We start from the raw sequence: 20,585 nt of genomic DNA, 5'->3' as shown, positions 1-20,585 counted from the left end.
ATGACCTTGTTAGTTTAGTTTAGTTTAGAGATACAGCATGGAGACAGAACCTTTGGCCCACCGAGTCCACGCTGACTGTCGATCACCCGTTCACACTAGTTTTATGTTATCCTACTTTCTCATCCACTCCCTGCACACTAGGGGCAAATTTACAGAGGTCAGTTAATCCACAAACTCACACGTCTTTGGGCTGCGGGAGGAAACCCAAGGAGAATGTTCAAACTCCACACAAACAGTACCCGAGTTCATGATCGAACCCGAATCTCTGGCGCTGTGAAGTAGCAGCTCTACCAGCTGCGTTACTGTGCCACCACCCCCCAGCTTGTGTAAGCTTTGTTTATAAAGTAAAGTCTCCCTAAGCCATTGCATTTCCTAACGTCAGACCCATAAATAAAGCCCTGACTGATGACTATTTAGTTTGGGTCTGCAAAGCGCTAGGATGGGTGTGTAATCCTACAGCACCCATTTCTAACACGGACATTAAAACTCTTTAACAATCGTTTGTTATTCTTACCTTTGATTGTAGAGCGCCTGTTTGAAGATTTCACGGCACAATTTGAAAGATCAGGCATTAGCCACGTACATTTACTTTGCAGACTGGGTGGGGATGATGGAAGATGAACATATACACTCATCTCCCATCTCACAGTCCCCCAGTTCCCTGAAATCCTCCTCTTTTCCTCTCCCCCTCTGACTCTTCCACACCTCTTCTCTCCTTATCTGACATCCTTTTGTCTCCTTTTCACCTCTAACCTTTATCTCATATTCCAACCATCTGCCAATCAAACCCCATCCCCTCACCAGTATCCACCTATCACATGTATACAAAATGCTGGCGTAACTCAGTGGGTCAGGCAGCATCTCTGGAGAAAATGGATGGGCGATGTTTTGGATCGGTACCCTTCATCAGACTGAAGAAGGGTCCCGACCCAAAACATCACCCATCCTTTTTCTCCAGAGATGCTGCCTGACCCACTGAGTTATTCCAGCACTTTGCGTCTATCTTTGGTATAAACCAGCATCTGCAGTTCTTTGTTTCCACCTATCACTTGCCAGGCTTTGTCCTGCCTCCACACCTCTTTTCCAACTTCCCTACTCCAAAAAAGACTGAGGGCACGAAATATCGCCTGTCCATACCCTCCACTGCTGCTGCCTGACCAGCTGAGTTCCTCCAGCACTTTGTGTTTTGCTCAAGATGCATGATAGACCTGGGGGAAGGAAGTGAGTAAAATGCTCAGTAATTCCTTATTCTATGCAAGGAGGGAGTTTAAAACCCTCACTTACAATTATTGTGATGAAACGGAATCACAAAAAGGATATCTGCTTATAAATGAAGTCAAGGTAAGCATTTTACAAGAAATATGAATTCAAAGCAGTGGTAAAATACATATACTGTAAAGAACAGAGATGAGGATTTATTGATCTATCTAATCGTTAAAAATAAGCTGATATCAAAGAATCTAGTCCAATAGAAAACAAGAATTGCCAGAAATGTACAGTAATCAAAATTTGTAGGATGTTGGAAATAAGAGATTGAGCAATATTTGCTTAAAGGTGTTCTGAGAAAGCATTTGTCACAAGATGGCAAACTGTAACACATCGGCAAAAGTCCTTCAAATCATCAGAATTACATTAATGTTGAAACATCAGTTATTCAAGAATTCTGAGTCTTGGAAGGTTTAATGGGGCAACTTCATCTTCAGGCAATGGTACCTCTTCTTACTGCAGCAACTTTGGAAGTTCAACCTAAAATCAGTAAAAGCATTCACATTAGAACAGCTTACTAAATAATATCATCAAACCAACTTATCAAAAGATTATGAAGCCACAAAGTCCTCGTGGAGAAGGGTCCCAACCTGAAACATCAGTAATCCATGTTCTCCAAAGATGCTGCCTTACTTGCTGAGTTACTCCAGCACCTTGTGTTCTTTTCTGTAAACCAGCATCTGCAGGTCCCTTTTTCTAGATTGGTAAAATATCCCATTGCTTTACAAACCATGGGCTAGACTGCAGCTGAAGTACTATTGGCACCCAAAGATCCCATGCAGATTGCCTTAGCAAGCAAATGGAACTTGCCGACAGAGTCTAACTTTAGCAGATTGAGATTTGGAATACAGTTGTTATGACGAAAATGTAAAAACATTTACAAGAATGGTTGACGAGAATGATCCCGGGGATGATTGGGTTAACATTTGATGAGTGTGCTATCCAGTCTACAAGTGATTACAATCAGGCTGTTCACAGTGTACAGATTCAGGATAAAGAGAATGAAGTTTAGTGCAAGATGAAGTTCAGTAAAGTTTGATCAAAGATAGTCCGAAGGTCTGCGAAAGATAGATGGTAGGTAATCTCTTGTAGGCAAAGCCCCAGCATAATCAAGAATCAATCTCACCCCAGTCACTCCTTATTCTCCCCTCTCCCATCAGGCAAGAGGCACAGAGGTGTGAAAATGTATACCTGCAGATTCAGGGATAGTTTCTTCTCAACTGTTATCAAGCAATTGACCATCCTATCGCCAACTAGGGGGCGGTCCTGACCTCCCATCTACCCTCATTGGAAATCTTCGAATAATTGGTCTTTACTTTGTACTAAACGTTATTCCCATTATCATGTACCTGTACACTGTGGATGGTTTGATTGTAATCATGTATAGTCTTTTCGCTGACTGGATAGCACGCAACAAAAAAGCTTTTCACCGGACACACAACAGTAATCATAGACTAAACCTACTGAAATGACGTCAATCTGTAGTTGAATGAGTGATAAAAATGCCAAGACCCAGGGAAAACCTTGTGCAATTCTTCAAATTAATGTTAATAGGTTGCGTACATCCTTCTGGGAGGGCGGGTGAGGCTCAATTTGACATCTTATCTGAAAGAAGCATCTTCAAAAATGCGGTCTAGGTATGTATGGTCAACAATATTCTGTTGCAGAGGTTGCATTCGCTGGAACTTAGAAAACTAAGGAATGATTTGATCAAAGGATGGCTCAGTTGCACAGTGACAGACCTGTCCCCTAACAGCACGAGAGACCCAGGTTCGATCCTGACTACGGGTGCAGGGTCTGTACAGAGTTTGTACATTCTCCCTGTGAACACATGGGTTTTCCTCCGGGTGCTCCGGTTTCTCCCACATTCCAAAGACGTACAGGTTTGTTAATTGGCATCTGTAAAATTGCCCTTAGTGTGTAGGATGTGAAACTGGGATAACATAGAACTAGTGCGCGGGTGATTGTTGGTCGGTGCGGACCTGGTGGGCTGAAAGGCTTGTTTCCACACTCTCTCACTAAACTAAACTAAAGGGAACTGAATCGAACTAAACTAAATTAAACTAAACTAAACTCTTCAAGATATTTCAGGCAGCATTGGACAGATGGAGAGAAATGCTTTCTGGTGGCTAGAAATGAGGGCCATTACTAATAGTCCAGAACCAGACAAGAGAGTAAAATTAGGAAACTTGCTCTCATTTCGAAGGTAACAGATATTTGTACCTCTCTTCCCATCAACAACAGTTGTTGGTGGTTCTAATCTGAGATTGGTGTCTCAATAAACTCCAATGGATGTAGGCATAGGTAGGAATTATCAGTCATAATCTCATTCAGTAGCAGGGCCCTCCATGTTTCCATACACTTATAATAGCAGGTCTGGATGTTTGTAGCAAGTTACACATAAAATCAGGGATTAGACACGAGGAACTGCAGACGCTGGTTTACCAAGAAAGACACAAAGTGCTGGAGGATCTCAGCGGGTGAGGCAGCATCTCTGGAGAATCATGGGTAGCTGATGTTTTGACATTCGACCCCAACCTGAAACCTTGCCCACCCATGTTCTCCAGAGATGCTGCCTGACCTGCTGAGTTCCTCCAACATTTTGTGTCCTTGTTTTTGTCATGGATTACGATTAGTTAATTTGTTAATTTTCATTTTAGAAACATATTTTCAATGTCTATCCTATAAACAAATAACTTCTTTATTGTTAACAGGAGCTGTATAAGACAGTAATGTTGAACTTAAGGCGAGTTTTTTTTTCATACAGAGGATGACGGGTGCCTGGAACGCAATGCCGGTGGCAGAAGGAGGTAGGTACAAAAGTGGCGTTTAAGACAACTTTGGATAGGCGTGTGGATATGTGGGGAATGGAGGGACATGGATCGTGCAGGGAGATAAGATCATAAGATCATGTGATAGGAGCAGAATTAGGACAAATCTATCTCTATGAACTGTGATCTATCTCTCCCTCCTAACCCCATTCTCCTGCCTTCTGCCCATAACCCCTGACACCCGTATTAATCAAGAATGTATCTATCTCTGCCTTAAAAATATCCACTGACGGCCTCCATAGCCTTCTGTGGCAAAGAATTCCACAGATTCACCACTCTCTGACTAAATAAATTCCTCCTCATCTCCATCATAGAACTTCCTTTAATTCTGAGGCTATGACCCCTAGTCTTAGACTCTCCCACTAGTGGAAAAATCCTCTCCTCATCAACTCTAGTCCATCACCAAATCAATTTAGTTTTAAGTTTTAGTTCATTTTCAAGATACAGTGTGGGAACAGGCCCTTCATCCCACACTAGGGCCAATTTACAGCCAATTACCCTAAAAACCTGCACGATTGTTGGATGTGGGAGAAACTGGAGCGTCTGGAGAAAACCCACTCAGTCACAGGGTGAATGTACAAACTCCATACAGACAGCACCCAAAGTCAGAATTGAACCAGAGTCTCTGGCGCTGTAAGGCAGTAACTCTGCTGCTGCGTCACTGTGCTGCCCCTGCCCCCTTATATTCTTTCTTTCCCACCCATTTTCTGGTGTAAATTTGATCCTTTTTTGATCTTTTACAATTTTAAATTTGAATTTTTAAATTAATTTAATTTTAGTTTAATTTAATTTTGAAATTAAATTTTTCAATTTAAATGTAAATTTTTAAATCTTTGATCCTACAATATTCAAACTCTTTCTTCAATCCAACCACCTTCGCAGCTTCTACCTGATGGAGTTGACTTTTAAAAAAGTCTGAAGTGCCTGAGCTGATGAGAAAAACATTTTTTGCTCGACTTTTAGTGACATAATTCACTTTGTTGCTAAATAAATATCAAAAAGAGAAGCCAAGAAGGAATAGCTCTGCTTGAGGCCTCTGGGAATTTTAAGTGGTTCAGAAAGGACACAATGTGCATACATTTTCTTCAGCATAACCTCAAATGGTTGCCAAACTATTAAATATTATTTAAAAAACTGGCAGCAAGATAAGTAGTAAAAGAGGAAGAAAGGTAAATGTCGGTCCCTTAAAACTGAGATGGGGAAATAAATGATGGGGGTTCCTCACCGCAGAGAACACAAAAATAGTGCCATAATGCATCTCTGTAAGACTTTAGTTAGGCTGCATTTGGGATAATGCATGCAATATTGGTTTTCCATTACACGAAGGATGTGAAGGCTTTGGAGAGGGCTCAGGGGAGGTTTACCTGAATGCTGTTTAGATTACGGCATATTAGCTAGTTATAGTATATATATATATAACCATATTAGAGAGGTTGGAAAACTTTGATCACTTTCTCCAGAACACCAGAGGACAGCAGGGGAGACCTGATAGAAGTATGTCATATTATGAGGGTCATAGGTAGGATGGATAGTTAGAACCTTTATCCCAGGATGGAAATATCAAAGACCAGAGGACATAGTTTTAAGATGACAGGGTAAAGTTTAAGGGAGATGGCTGTGTCAAGTTTTTTTTATTCACAGCGAGTGTTGGGTGTCTGAAACATGCTGCCAAGGGAGGTAGTGGAGGCAGATTTGATAGTGGTAAGGCACATGGATATGCAGGGAATGGAGCGATATGCTTCACGGACAGGTAGATGAGATTAATTTATCTTGGCATCATATTTGGTGCAGACAATGTGGGCCAAAGGGCTGTACTGTTCAAAGTTCTTCATCGAAAACGCAAGTAACAGTAAAAAAATTTGAGGAATTTAAAACAATTCATATCACCGGAGAAAATATTGAGTAAACTAACAGGACCAAAGATTAACAAATTCCCTGGAGCTAATGTGTGGCAAAGGAACTGCAGATGCTGGTTTAAACCAAAGATAGACACAAAAACTGGAGAAACTCAGCGGGACAGGCAGCATCTCTGGAAGAAGGGTCTGAAGAAGGGTCTCGAACCAAAACGTCACCCATTCCTCCTTTGCAGAGATGCTGCCTGCCCCGCTGAGTTACTCCAGCTTTGTGTGTCTACCCCTAAATGTTTAGTTTAGTTTAGTTTACGGTCATATGTACTGAGGTACAATGAAAGCTTCTGTTGCGTGCTACCCAGTGAAAGACTATACATGATTGCAATCAAGCTGTCCACAGTGTACAGATGTGGGATATAGAAAATAACTTTTAATGCAAGATAAAGTCCAGTAAAGTCCGATAAAAGATAATCTGATGGTCTACAATGTGATAGATGATAGCTCAGGATCGCTCTCTAGTTTGTCATAGATAAGGATGGTTCAGTTCCCTGCTGACAGCTGGGAAGAAACCAGCATTCCGGCATTGCAAAAGATTTGGCTGTAGGAATATTTGAAGAATGAAGTTGCAAAATAGCAGAATACCACTGATTTGATGCTTAGGTCTTGCATTGATATAAATCATATGGAACTCCATTATTTTCTAAATTGAAGTGACCAAAGATGCCTTGGTTTGTACAGAAAATGCAAATAGCTTGGCTTTCAAAGTTCCCAAATCCCCACCCAGCCATTGGAAGTGCAGGGAAGTGTGATAATGTCCTACCCAAAGTCAGGCCACACGGAAAACATGCCAAGTTTCCGAGAAGCACTAGCCAAAATTTCAGAGTGTGACATTCTGTTGAGGAGTGTGGAGGGAGAAGCTGTTCCAACAGAAAGTTTATTTGGGAAACATGGCTTGAGTTTCTGAGATGTTGTAATTCCTCACTCCTGGTGGGACTTGCACTATGACCAATTCTGGTGGCAAAATACCAAGTAAAGCGTCATTTACAGGTTAATACAGTAAGTGTGGCTGGTTCGGGACCCTGCAGTGTGCACAGAAAACACTAAAGAGACATTCAAACATAAGAAATCCGAAGCAAGAGCATTCATCTTTATAATTCATTAATGATTCATTCATTGTTCAACTGGCCCAATTCTCATCTCCTTTTCTATCCAATTCCCAAGTCCTGCTATTTCATTCCGATAAAATAATTTGAACTTTATGATTTGGTAATTTATAATTTTAGTTAGAACATTGTCTCCTTAGAATTTTGAGCTCTAATCTGTCTTAATAAAAATATCATAGAATTTAGATAGACTTATGGAGTCATAATGTCATACAGTATAAAACAGGCCCTTCGGCCCAAATTGCCCATGCCGACCAAGATGCCCCATGTTAGCTTGTCCTTATTGCCCGCATTTGGCCCACATCCCTCTATACCAGCGTTTCTCAACCTTTTTACCCTTGCGGAACCCTTGAAATTATTTTCATGTTTCAGGGAACCCCTACATAAAAATGAAGGACTGTACCTGCACGCCAGGAAGCACAGGCAGGACAGATGGAGACCGTGCATGCGTCTGTACTCGAGTGAGTCACTTGATGACACACAAATCCGTCACATACAGCTCCAATCCACTGACTGCTAAAGGCCGTTTTACACTGGCGCCACATAGACGTCGCTAAATATATTCCCTATGATTATTATACTTCTAAATGATATAACAGGTTGAAGTTATTATAATACCCTAGAATTTCCAAGAATATGCTGTACGTGTATAATAAAATTATGAATATGAAATTAAACACAAAAATGACTCACAAATGCATTTACATATGATTAGCCTATTTATCACTATTTCTTAGCGACCTCTCGCGGAACCCAAACGTTGCGGGGAACCCTGGTTGAGAAACGCTGCTCCAATCTTTCCTATTGATGTATCTGTCCAAGTGTCTTTTACATGCCGATATAATAGCCGCCTCTTCCACCTTCCCAGCTCATTCCACGTACTCACCACCCTCAGGCCGACATAGTTGCCCTTCAGTTTCCTATTGAATCTTGTTCCTCTCACTTTAAACCTATGTCCCCTGGATCTTTATTCCATTACCATGGATAAAAGACTCTGCACAATCACTGCATCTTTTGCCCTCATGACCTTATACGCCTCTAAAAGACCACCCTTCAGTCTTATGTGCTCCAAAGAATAAAGTGCCAGCTCACCCAACCTCTCCTTATAGCTCACCCCCTTGTCCTGGCAACATCCTCATACATTTTTACTGCACTTTCCAGCTTAATGACATCTTTCCAATAGCAGGGTGACCATAACTGGGCACAGTACCCCACGTGTGGCCTCAATAACATCTTGTTCAACTGTAACATAACATTTCAACTGCTATACTCACTACCCTGACTGATGAAGGCCAATGTACCAAACCCCTGCTTGACCACCCATCTACCTGTGAGGCTATTTTCGGGGAAGAATATATTCCACTAATTTGTTTACAATCCCTTCTGAAAGTTAGTTCTATAAATTAAAAAGATAGCAGATCAATGTTGACAATCTCTTTCAATTAATTCTTACATTCTCATTCTTACATCTGACTCCCTCCACCTTCTCAACTGTTTAGGGAGGCACAGTGGCACAGCAGTAGAGTTGCTGCCTTACAGCGACAGAGACCCGGGTTCGATCCTGGCCACGGGTGCTGGCTGTATGGAGTTTGTATATTCTCCCCATGTCGGTTTTCTCTGGGTGCTCCGGATTCCTCCCACATTGCTAAGACATGCAGGTTTGTAGGTCAATTGGTTTCTATAAATTGTCCCCAGTGTGTAAGATAGAACTAGTGTACAGGTGACCGCTGGCCAGCATGGACTCCCTGGACCGAAGGGCCTGTTTCCACGCTGTATCTCTAAACTAAAGTAAGAGGCTTCTGCTTTGAATAAATCATTGACACCATATCTTCTCCATTACTCCCCACAAGTTATTTAATTTGCACGGATTTATCTTTCTGCATTTGAAGATCAGAATAGGAATGATCTCAGCAGATGCATTACATATAAACGTACTCAAATAATTTTAAAATATTTATGACCACAACTAAAATAAGACATTAAACTTGTTCCATTGCTTTGCTTTTTCACTCCATTGCAAAAAATTTGAACTTTATGAATTTACAATTTAAATTCTCTCCTCTGAACTCTCTCCCCTCCCCCCCCCCCCCCCCCCCCTCCCAATTGTTTGCTTACAGCATAGAAAACAGGGTCTTCGGCCCACCAAGTCCACGCCAACCATCAACCCACCTGCTCACACTACTTCTGTGCTATCCCACCTTCTCATCCACTAGGGCACTAGGGTGGTGGTTCATAAGCTGGGGGTCGGGACCCGGGACCCCCTATGGCGGTCATTTGGGGCTTTACCGGGGGACATGAAGGGTCATAAATAACATATCCATTTGTTGAGCCCAGGTTTAGGAACCTAACAAAGGAACATACCACATACAGTATTTTGTACGTAAATGCGCGTACGTATGCCAAAAAGGTTAAGAACCACTGCACTAGGGGCAATTTACAGAGGGCCAATTGACGTACAAACCCACGTGTCTTGGAGACGTGTGAAGGAAACTGGAGCACCCGGAGGAAACCCACCCCACGCTGTCGCAGGGAAAACTTGCAAATTCCAACTTAGAAATTTTCCTTCCAGATTCTATAATAAAACCTATTGGCCATATAATGTTTAAAGAAGGGTCTCAACCCGAAAGGTTACCCATTCCTTCTCTCCAGAGATGCTACCTGTCCCGCTGAGTTACTCCAGCCTTTTGTGTCTATCTTTGGTTTAAACCAGCATCTGCAGTTCCTTCCTACACAGATAATGAACTTGTCTTGTTCCCAGTGTAGTGGAAGTGCATCCTACCTATAGGACAATGCAGGGCACTGATTACTTGCCTTCTTTAAGCTTTTCAAGTCGCTCTGTCGGATTGAAGCCAGAAGCTGGTCTCGTGAATTCCTCTCTCGAGCAGGTGGTCTATTTTCCAACTTTCTTTCCGAGACGGGCGTCAGGGAATTTCTGAGCTTGGTGCCCTGGCCATTTCCTGCCACAGTCCTCTTGTTTGATAACGTGTGGTTCTGTGTCACCGTGTTAGCGTTGTCGGGCAGTCCCGGGGGAGGAGGCGGTGGGGGCGGTGGGGGTGGAGGGGGAGCTGTGTGAGCTGCCGCCTTCTTTGGACTTGGTTTCGGGGATGACCAGGGTGAACTTTTTGGAGAAGATTGTGGAGAGGGTTTTGGCGATTTCTGCACGCCGATTGCCTTTGGGACTTCCAGACCTTGCTTCTTGTCCCCCGTTTGCCCCTGCCTTTGCTCTTGCAAGCGTCTCTGCCTCTGTTTATCCATGTTTCGACTCAGTAGGTTTGTGACAGTCATTCGTGGTCCTGCCAGCTCAAAGTGGTAGCCCATCTTAAGGAGTGTGGTATTTTCCTTCAGGAGTTTGGCGATATCCATCTCGACCCGTCCCCCAAAGATGTGTCGCTGGTTGTGGAACCGGAACTCTGTCAGGACGTTATTTTGCTGCAGAGCTCTCATTATGGCGAGGACACCTTTGCCGGTGATGTAGTTCGATTCCAGATTCAGGTTGGCTATACTTTTATTTACCCTCAACACACCAGCGACGCCAAATGCAACATGATCATCCGCGTGAGTGTTGGCAAAGCTAAAGGTTTTCACCACAGTGTTTTCTTTCAGAGCATCAGCAAATCGTATTAGGATCTCATTGTTCATTCTCTCTGCATTATTTAAGTTTACTTCGGTTACCGCAGGATCATTGTTCTTAACTTTCTCTATCGAGTCATCGTAGATGGTTGGAGCCGTAGCCGGTGCTTCGGGCACTTTAGCTGTTTTTTTCTCCTCCTGGTTCCCTGTTCTGGTCAAATCTGTGGAACAGTTGGTCACTGGATTACTCGGGCAAACTTCATTCTCCTTACAGTCTTTGGTCTCGCTTTTAATGTTGCTGTTCTTTCCCTCATTGGCAATTTCCTTCGGTTTTTCACTCACTTTGGTGAGCTTTCCTCCTTTATCTTTGATCTCTTTGCTCGTCCTATTCTCTTCATTGCCTATTCCTATCGCCTCTCTTTTCTGCTCCTCGTTCTTTGCTTCTTTGCTCTTTGCCTTGTCACCAGTTTCTCTCTCCTTGGTATTTTTAACTATGTGACTTGTACTTTCAGACTTTCCACTTTCCTTGTCTTTCCTCTCGATCTCTCCCCGTGTGTTAGCCATTTCCTCGCCTTGTTTCGTGCTACCATTGCCCAGTTTTTTTACTGCTTTAGTTTCAGGTTGTTCTGCTTTGGCTTGTTGGCATGAATCATCGGGGCTTTTCCCTTCCTGAAAGAAAGGACGTTAATGATGATTAGATCACAGAGATGGTGGATTCACACAGACAAATCCCGAGATCGACCCAAAATGCAGCCTATCCACCCGAAACGTCACCCGTCTTTTTTTTTGCAGAGATGCTGTCTGAATCGCTGAGTTGCTCCAGCACTTAGTGTCTACTTTCTACGTGGCCTATCCATGTTCTCCAGCGATGCTGCTTGGTCCTGCTGAGTTATGCCAGCAGTTTTTGTCTATCATCTATGTCGCTTATCTATGTCTTCCCGAGATGTTGCCTGCCCCGCTGACTGAGTTGCCCAGCACTCTGTGTTTCACACAGACACAGCATGGAAAGGGACCCTTCGGCCTACTAAGTCTGGGCCAAGCATCAGGCACACATTTCCATTAATCCTACACTGAACTAATATGTTTCATTCCCCACACTTCCATCAATGTTCACCGGATTTGAGATCTGATGGGAATGTAGGGATATTAAAATGGGTTTAGTGTAGGATTTATGTAACTCATCTGCACACTGGTGGCAATTGTCTACAGAGGCCAATTAACCTACCAACCTGCATGTCTTTAGTTTAGAGATACAGCATGGAAACAGGCCTTTCAGCCCACTTGTCCTCACTAGTTCTATGTTATCCCACTTTCACACCCACTCACTTCACACTAGGGGCAATTTCCAGAGGCCAGTTAGCCTACAAACCCACACGTGTTTGGGGTGTGGGAGGAAACCGGAGCACCCAGATGAAACCTATGCAGTCACAAGGAGAACGTATAATCTCAACACAAAATCAAGAACAATCCATATTAAACCCTCAGACTTTTCAAAACCGTCACGTGCAAAAGACCAAAAAGGTCATTGATGAAAATGGGGAAAAAATTATCACAATAGAAATTATTTTCTGGGGTTGAATTTGACCCAGAATCAGTTTAAGCTGAAGAGGATTCCTTTCACTTTAGACTCATGGCTACACACGTGGGTTATTTTAACTCCTGGTCCCTAAATGAATAATCCAGTACATCTCAGCCTGACCTGATGACCTTGGACAAAAAGGATGGGTGCTGTTTTGGGTTGGGACCCTTCTTCACACTCATGGATCTTCAGCACGGAAACAGGTCTGAAGAAGCATCCCAACCTGAAAGGTCACCTATCCATCTTCTCCAGAGATGCTGCCTGACCCACTGAGTTACTCCAGCACTTTGTGTCTATCTTTCAACATACTGGGGAGTTTGTTAGATTGTGTGTAGGTTGTGACACTGACAAGGCATGGCAATTTATGTTATGTTAGTTCCTTTTCCAAGAAATTATACTGATGCATTCCCTTAAATGGACTTATTCGGTGCCACTGGAAAAAAATGTGAACAGTTACAAATAAGATCATTAACATCAAAAGCTATATTCTGGCTTCTGTTCACAAGTTCCCACATATTTCATTTGATAACAAACCTTCTAGGCTCACAGCATATGTTTCTTGCAAACACCGTTAACATTTTTAGATGTCACCACGCAGAGGATGTTGGGCATATGGAACGAGCTGACAGAGGGGGTAGTCGATGCAGGTAATATTTAAAAGGTAGTCGCTCAGGTACATGGATAGTAGAGCTTTAGAGGGATATGGGCTAACGGAGACCAAGTGGGACTATTGTGGATGGAACATCTTGGTAGGCGTGGGTAAGTTGGGCCGAAGGGCCTGTTTCCGTGCTTTTCGACTCTATGACTATGACCAGTGAAGAGGGAATTACGAAGACTTATGAACCTTGATATCCTATTACCTAATGTGAAATAGTTCTCTCTCATTTTTATTTTAGTTTTGTGTTCAAGTAATGTGTTGAATCCCACTGGACTTGTCCCACCACCTGCACCACAGAACCCACTTGTCCACCCTCATTGACTTGGATGTGGAGAGTGGAGCACGCTGAAGCTGGTGGATCTAAAAGCAACTCGTATTACGCTTGGGTAGCTTACAACCCAACAGTGTGAACATTGAATTATCCAATTTTAGGTGATCTCTAACGGTGGCGCAGCAATATAGTTGCTGCCTTACAGCACCAGCGACCTGGGTTCGATCCTAACTACTGGTGTCTGTACAGAGTTGGTCCCCGTGACCTGCATGGGCTTTCTCCAGGAGCTCCGGTTTCCCCGCACTCCAAAGACGCGCAGGTCTGTAGGCTAATTCGCTTGGTACAATTGTAAATTGTCCCTAGTGTGTGTAGGATAGTGTGAATGTACGGGGTGATCGCTGGTCGGCACAGACTCGGTGGGCCGAAGGGCCTGTTTCCATGATGTATCTCTAAGCTAAACTATAAGTGCTCGAAGGAATGTCGAGGTTATCTGAGATGAAGTCACCTGTAAAACCATATCTAAATGTCAACGTTTTGGAAGAGAGCTTCAGCAAAAGTTATCACTGCATTCAGTAGCGATGATTGAGCATTACTATAGAAGAGATGAAGTCATTTCATAAACAGTATGCAATGGAGCCACTGTGCACTGTTTATTAAGAACATAAACAATTAATCCGTCACCAGATTTCCACTGTATAGTAGCTCAAAGTTTTCCTCGAGGAGATATTTTCTGTCTGAACATTTGCTACTTGGGGCATTGTGTTCTGTTTTAGTCACCCTGCTACGAAAAGGTGGAGAGTGCAGGGAAGATTTACAAGGATATTGCCTGTCCTGGAGGGCCTGAGCTACAGGGAGAGGTTGGGCAGGCTAGGACTGTATACCTTGGAGCAAGGAGACTGAAGGGTGCTGTTGTGGAGTATAAAACCACGAGAGGTAGGGTGAATAAACCTGGGATAGTGGAAAAAGATTTAAATGGAATCTGAGAGGCAACTTTTTCACACAATTAAATAGGTAGCTGTTTATAGGTGGTCGTATAGATGTGTGTAAAATAATGAGGGGAGTAGATAGGGTGAATGCACCCAGGGTACAGGAATCAGGAACCAGAAGACAGAATTTTAAGGTGAGAGGGGAAGATTTGTTAGGAACTTGAGAGGCAGCTTTTTCACTCAGAGGGTGGTGGTATATTGAACGAGCTGCCGGAGGAGGTAGTCAAGGCAGGTACTAATACAACATTGAAAATACACTTGGACAGATACATAGATAGGAAAGGTTTAGAGGGAGATGGGCTAGGTCTGGCCAGGTGGGATTAGCTTGGATGGGGCATTTTTGGCGACAAGGACGATGGGCGTTGTTTCTGTGCAGTATGTCTCTTTGATGCCATAAAAATGATTTGCATCTTAAGCAGTTTTTCCCAACTGTTATCAGGCAACTGAGCCATCTCATCAACAACTAAAGAGCAGTCCTGAGCTACCATTCACCTCACTGGAGACACTCGGACCATCTTTAATCCAACTTTACTGGACTTTATCTTGCACTAATTGTTATTCCCTTTATCATGCGTCTGTGCACTGTGGACGACTCGATAGTAATCATGTATAGTCTTTCCGCTGAATGGTTAGCACGCAACAAAAGCTTTTCACTGTACCTTGGTACGCGTGACAATGAACTAAACTAAACGAAAAGGCATTACCAGTGCCTTCGCCAGAAATTTGGGAAATGCACGATTACAATTGTCACGTTTAAATGAGACACAGTTCAGCTCTCAACTGACCCAGTTGGAGGTCTGCAGCCTATTAACACAAGCTCATAAAAATTTCATCATGTTTACTATTTGGATCCAATTGCACATTCATCCTCCGACGAACCCCATTCCTTATACCAAGTCTTACTATTTTGATATTATAAGCTAGGACCCATTCTCTCTTCTACATAATATTAATGTATTCATTATATTAAATTGATATAGAGTTACATATACTACTATATGATGTCACAGCAACCTTCAATGGAGGTGGATTCTACCTAAAATAAAACCTTTGGGGTTTTTTTTACCACATAACAGCTTTACGTCTTCAAAATGCTCCACAAAAATACATTCCATTACACATCTGAAGCTGTTGTTAGCATCAGAAGGCATGAAAATAGAGCAGATATGCTGAAAATCTTGTCAGAATGCAGAACAATGGAACAAAATATAAACTAAACTAAAAGGCATTACCAGTACCAGGCCATTTAAAAATAGCCCTCTAATCAAGGTGCCAAATACTGGACCTCAGTGCAACTCTACCACTGCACCACTGTGCCGCACTTGCGCCACTGTTCCGAAATACAACCCTGGACATTAGCTTGCGGGCTCCTTTCCACTAATATCCACCCGACATTTTCCAAATGGGGCAGCATGGTGGGACAGCAGTAGAGCTGCTGCCTTACAGCGCCAGAGTTTGATACTGACTATGGACACTTGTCTGTGTGAAGTTTGCACATTCCCCCTATCACCTGTGTGGGTTTTCTCCGGGAGCTCCGGTTTCCTCTCATATCCCAAAGGCGTACAGGTTTGTAGGCTAATTGACTTTGTATAATTGTAAAATGTCCCTAGTGTAGGATAATGCATGTGTGCATGGGGATCGCGAGTTAGCACGGACTCGGTGGGATGAAGGGCCTGTTTTCGCTCTGTATCTCTAAAATCTCAAATGGGTTAAACAACAAGGAACTTGGTTGTGGATGGAGCACTGGTTTGCAACTAAAATATCTTGACTGGATTTTTATAAACTGTTTCCCACAGAATAAAAATTGGCTGCATTCCATCAAAGTGATTTGTTTAAGACCCATGGCTTGAAGCTTTTTCCTAATTAGGATGGCATATCCACAACTGTGAGGGTCTAATGAATTCTCCAACATACTCTATCCAGCTACACTTCAGTTTGTGACTTTTAACTGCTAGGAAGCACATAAACGCATCATTTTTAAATGGCACCAAGGATCATCTGGTTTACTTTTGTACATATATTTATGATCTTAAAAGTGTGTCTGCATCTCATTTGAAAAGACCACAAATCTAATTTTTGTTTATCTTTGAACACCATTAACTCTTTCAGTACTAAGTTGTAATGTAAGAATTCCATTGTTCTGTTGTTGATACAGAGATGACAATTAAACACTTGAGAGGAATATGGGCCAAATGTGGGCAAATGGGATGTCTTGGTCAGCATGGGCAAGATGGGCTGAAGGGCCTGTTACTGTGCTGTATGAGTCTGTGATTCTTGGCTCTTTTATTCACCAATGAATATATCTCCTCAACAGATGCTGCCCGACCCACGGAGTTACTCCAGCACTTTGTGTTTTGCTCAACATTTTAGCATCTGCAGTTCCTTGTGCTTCCAATAATATATTTCCCTGACTGTCGACAAAACTCCACAAATACTGCTGCCTTACAGTTCCAGCAACAAAGTTTTGATCCTTCGGTGCTGCCTGTGTGGAGTTTGCATGTCCTCCCTGTGACTGTAAGGACTTCATAGAGTCAAACAATATGGAAACAGGCCTGTCGGCCCAAATTGTCCATGCTGACCATGATGCCCCAACTACACTAGCCCCATCTGCCTGCATTTAGCCGTATCCTAAACCTATCCTATCCTTTACCATGTCCAAGTGTCATTTAAATGTTGTTATAGTACTGGCATCACCTACGTCCTCTGGCAGCTTGATCAATGTACCCACAATGCTCTGAGTGAAAACAATTGCTCCTCAGATTCCTATTAAATCTTTTCCCTCCCACCTAAACTATCTCCTCTGGTTTTTAATTTCCCGACCCTGGCTAAAAGACTCTGTACATTCACCGTATCTATTCCCCTCAAGATCTTATACCCCTCCATAAGATCATCCCTCAGCCTCCTGCACTCCATGGAATAAAGCCCTAGCCTGCCCCACTTCTCCCTAAAACTCAGGCCCTCAAGTCCTGACATCATCCTTGTACATCTACTCTGTAGTCTTTCCAGCTTAATGACATCATTCCTATAGTTTCTTCCAGGTGCTTTGGCGTTCTCCCACATCCCAAAGACACACAGGTTACTAGGTTAGTCACAATTTGCTGGAGTAACTCAGAGGGTCATGCAGCATCTCCAGCAAAAAAGGACGGGTGACATTTCGGGTCAGAACCCTTCCAAGTCCCGTTTATCTTTGGTATAAACCAGCATCTGCAGTACTTTATTTCTACTATTTTTGCTATAGTTTCAATCTTGGTGGGAGTGTGGGATTGCTGTAAATGGGTACTTGATTTCCAGCGTTGGCGTTGTAGATCAAAGGTCCCGTTTCTGTTCTGTATCTCTCCGTGTCTCTAATTATAGACAGGACTGACAAATGGGAACTGACATGGTGCCTCTCGGTCAATGTTCAATCACCCATTTCTGGCAATTGGCCAGCATCTCCCACCCGCCTCCACAGTCACACAAGAAACTTGAGAATAATTGTCTCCACGCTCTTTCTAAGCAGTACCAGTTCCACTGATAGTTCCACTACCTCTAGTTTTACCTGTTACACTGTTGGTTATTTCCATGACCAACTCCTTGGGTCTTATAACCTCCCAAAGACATTCCTTTGTGCAATAATATTATTCTGGGCTTCATGAAGGAGAATTGGATGGAACCGGATGAACTCTTCCGTCATTTAAACATGTCCTATAGTAGTGCTGGAAAATGCCTTTGGATGTCCTATGTTTGTCTATCCATGTTCTCCAGAGATGCTGCCTGAACCGCTGAGTTACACCAGCACTTTATGTCCTTTTCTACATAAACAAAGTTTTTACATGTTTTCAGTTTACAGCAACAGAATCCCATTATTGGTGATGACATGTTTGGGAGTTCTGACTTTTGGATTGCAAAAGGCAACCTCTAACAAAAGACAAACCCGCAATTCTCAGAATGTTCTAAGTATCCAACACTAACGTCTCTTCTCGTCCCTCATTCTGCAGCCTTGATCCTCATGGCACCCACTATGGCCTAAATCTAACCATGACAACCATTACCAGAAATTTCAATCAGACCAATATTTAAAAGATAGACACAAAACATTGTGCTATACGTTGCTTATAGTCGCGCAATAAAGTAATGAAAATATAACGATGTAATGTCCCGAATCAGAATATTTTAGGCCGGATTCAGTTGATGGTGGAATCTAACAGTGTTTTAGTCAAGACACCAGTAATAACCCAACATTCTTGTTGTTTTAGTTTGGCAAATTATGTAGTGCCATCTCTGGTTATCAGTGTATTGATCTTGTATCATGCATTTTAAAGTTTAAATCACAACCCGAGTTTACTACATACATCTAAAGGGGATAATTTCTGCTTTTGCTGTTTTGATGTTGGTCTGGCAATGAAAGTAAAACTGTCCATATATTTAATTTCAGATGGCTTACATGAAGCTATAAGTTCAAGGTGAAAAATTAATCTTTTACACACACACACACACACACACACACACACACACACGCCAGTTCACCTTCAAGAACCAATTCAAACTTACAGCATGGAAACAGGCCCTTCGGCCCACCAAATCTACTCCAACCATTGATCACTAGTTCTATGTTATCTCACTTTTGCATCCACTCCCTCACATGCTAGGAGCAATTTACAAAGGCCAATTAACCGACAAAGCTGCACATCTTTAGGATGTGGGAGTGTAACCGGAGCACCCGGAGGAAACCCATGAGGTCAGAGGGACAACATGCAAACTCCACACTGACAGCACTGGAGGTCAGGATTGAACTCGGGTCTCTGGTGCAGTGAAGCAGCAGCTCTGCCAGCTGTGCCATTGAATATCATAAAATAAACATCAGTAACTAATATAAATGAATCAAATTAGACATTGAATCTTCAGCACAACATTTGTTGAACTATTGGAGTCTTAGAGTTATACATCATGGAAACAGGCGCTTCTGCCCAACTTGCCCATGCTGACCAAGATGCTCCATCTACACTAGTCCATCAAATCTTTCCCCCCTCAACTTAAACATGTGTCCTCTGGTTTTTCATTCCCCTACTCTGGGCAAAAGACTATACACACTATCTATTTATCTTGTGATTTTGTTCACCTCCATAAGACCACCCCTCACCGCCTGCCCACCCCCTCCTTATAGCTCAGGCACTCAGGTCCAGGCAACATCCTCATTAAAACTCAAGTAGATTATTAACCACATTGTAAAATGCAATTATAGTACTCAACCCCGTAATCAATGTCGACGCTATTAATATGCATTTTTAAAAAAAAACTCACGTCAATAGACTGCTCTCTCTCTATCAGTTTCTTGGTGGATTTCTCACAGTAGGTAAGCATTGCCTCTCGGTCATACGTTCCCGTGGACTGCTTGTCCGTCTGATTCCTCTGCCTCAGTCCGATAGCGACACTGGAATTAGGATCCATCACCTCCAATTCTACCTGCAGCTCTTGCATTTCCTCTGGAGAAAGATCTGCCAACAGATTATCAATATCTGGATCCTCGCTCACCTGCCTTTTGTAATCTTGCTTTCTAAACCGTGACATTTTGTTTGTTAGTTCTGTGTTGTGGTGGTGCAAAGTGTTTTTAAAAGAAGCCCAAACTGCAGCTGTACAGTCCAGAAACACGCAGTGAACGACTGCTTTATCGTAGCGATGAAATCCGGCTACATCCGTGGAAAGGTTGGAGATAGTCTCTTGCGTTTGCAAGAATGATTTGATAATCTTCGATAGTTGGAATAAATAAAACTAGCTCCTTTTAACTGTGTAGGGGGGGAACTGCAGATGCTGGTTTACCCCCCCAGCTTGTTGTGTCTGTCTTCCTCTAAATTGCTCCCAGCCAGCAGGTGATGATGGTGTGCCAAGCAAGACTGTAGTGAATCCTTATATGATTTAGCAACCGAACACGACATGCAACGAATAATTGATGTGCGTTTGCACCAGTGAGTTTGCTCCAAGTGCCGTCTTGAAGACTGATTTCATAAACCGCCAGTTAGCAGCGAGAGAGAGCGACCTGACAGCCTATCGGCCCCCGTGGCAAGTTGAAGACATTCCTCGAAATCCTAAGCACTTGCATTACCAAATTTAGTTCGGCTGATTTAGCCTTGAAAGGCAATGGGAAGAAGTAGAGCAAAACTTAAGACTCGCAAAAAAAACAAAAAAAAAACCGCAAGAGCTGGCGGCAATAAATGGGAGCAATTAACGCTGTATAAAAACAAAACTTGTGAAGGGCTGTAGAACAAGTAGGAAATATCGCAGCACGGTCAAACAGGCTACATTTGGGCAGTGGGAATGAAATCGACTTCGATCAAAAATGTTTTAAACAGCCAAAGTTTGATTTAATGGGGTTTAACAGAACTTCTCTTTTACCCCCGGGGTCGATATATGCACACACACTCCAAAAATCTCTAT

The 20,585-nt window shown here is 42.8% G+C and overlaps 1 protein-coding gene across 1 annotated transcript; it reads right to left on the bottom strand.

Annotated features, from left to right (window-relative positions):
• Positions 1-959: 959 nt before the first annotated feature.
• Positions 960-20,145, bottom strand: lmod1 (leiomodin 1). The gene is made up of 3 exons (XM_033042524.1): positions 19,455-20,145; positions 9,922-11,349; positions 960-1,746 (listed from the first exon to the last, which is right to left on the bottom strand). The coding sequence occupies exons 1-3, from the start codon at positions 19,719-19,721 to the stop codon at positions 1,720-1,722; spliced, it is 1,722 nt and encodes a 573-aa protein (XP_032898415.1). The 5' UTR covers positions 19,722-20,145; the 3' UTR covers positions 960-1,719.
• Between the last annotated feature and the right edge of the window lie 440 nt (positions 20,146-20,585).

The sequence above is a fragment of the Amblyraja radiata genome, chromosome 24 (genome assembly GCF_010909765.2).
Source record: "Amblyraja radiata isolate CabotCenter1 chromosome 24, sAmbRad1.1.pri, whole genome shotgun sequence".
NCBI classification, from domain to species: domain Eukaryota; kingdom Metazoa; phylum Chordata; class Chondrichthyes; order Rajiformes; family Rajidae; genus Amblyraja; species Amblyraja radiata.
The sequence above is the reverse complement of the archived record's forward strand: the minus strand, read 5'-3'. Positions and strand labels throughout refer to the sequence as shown.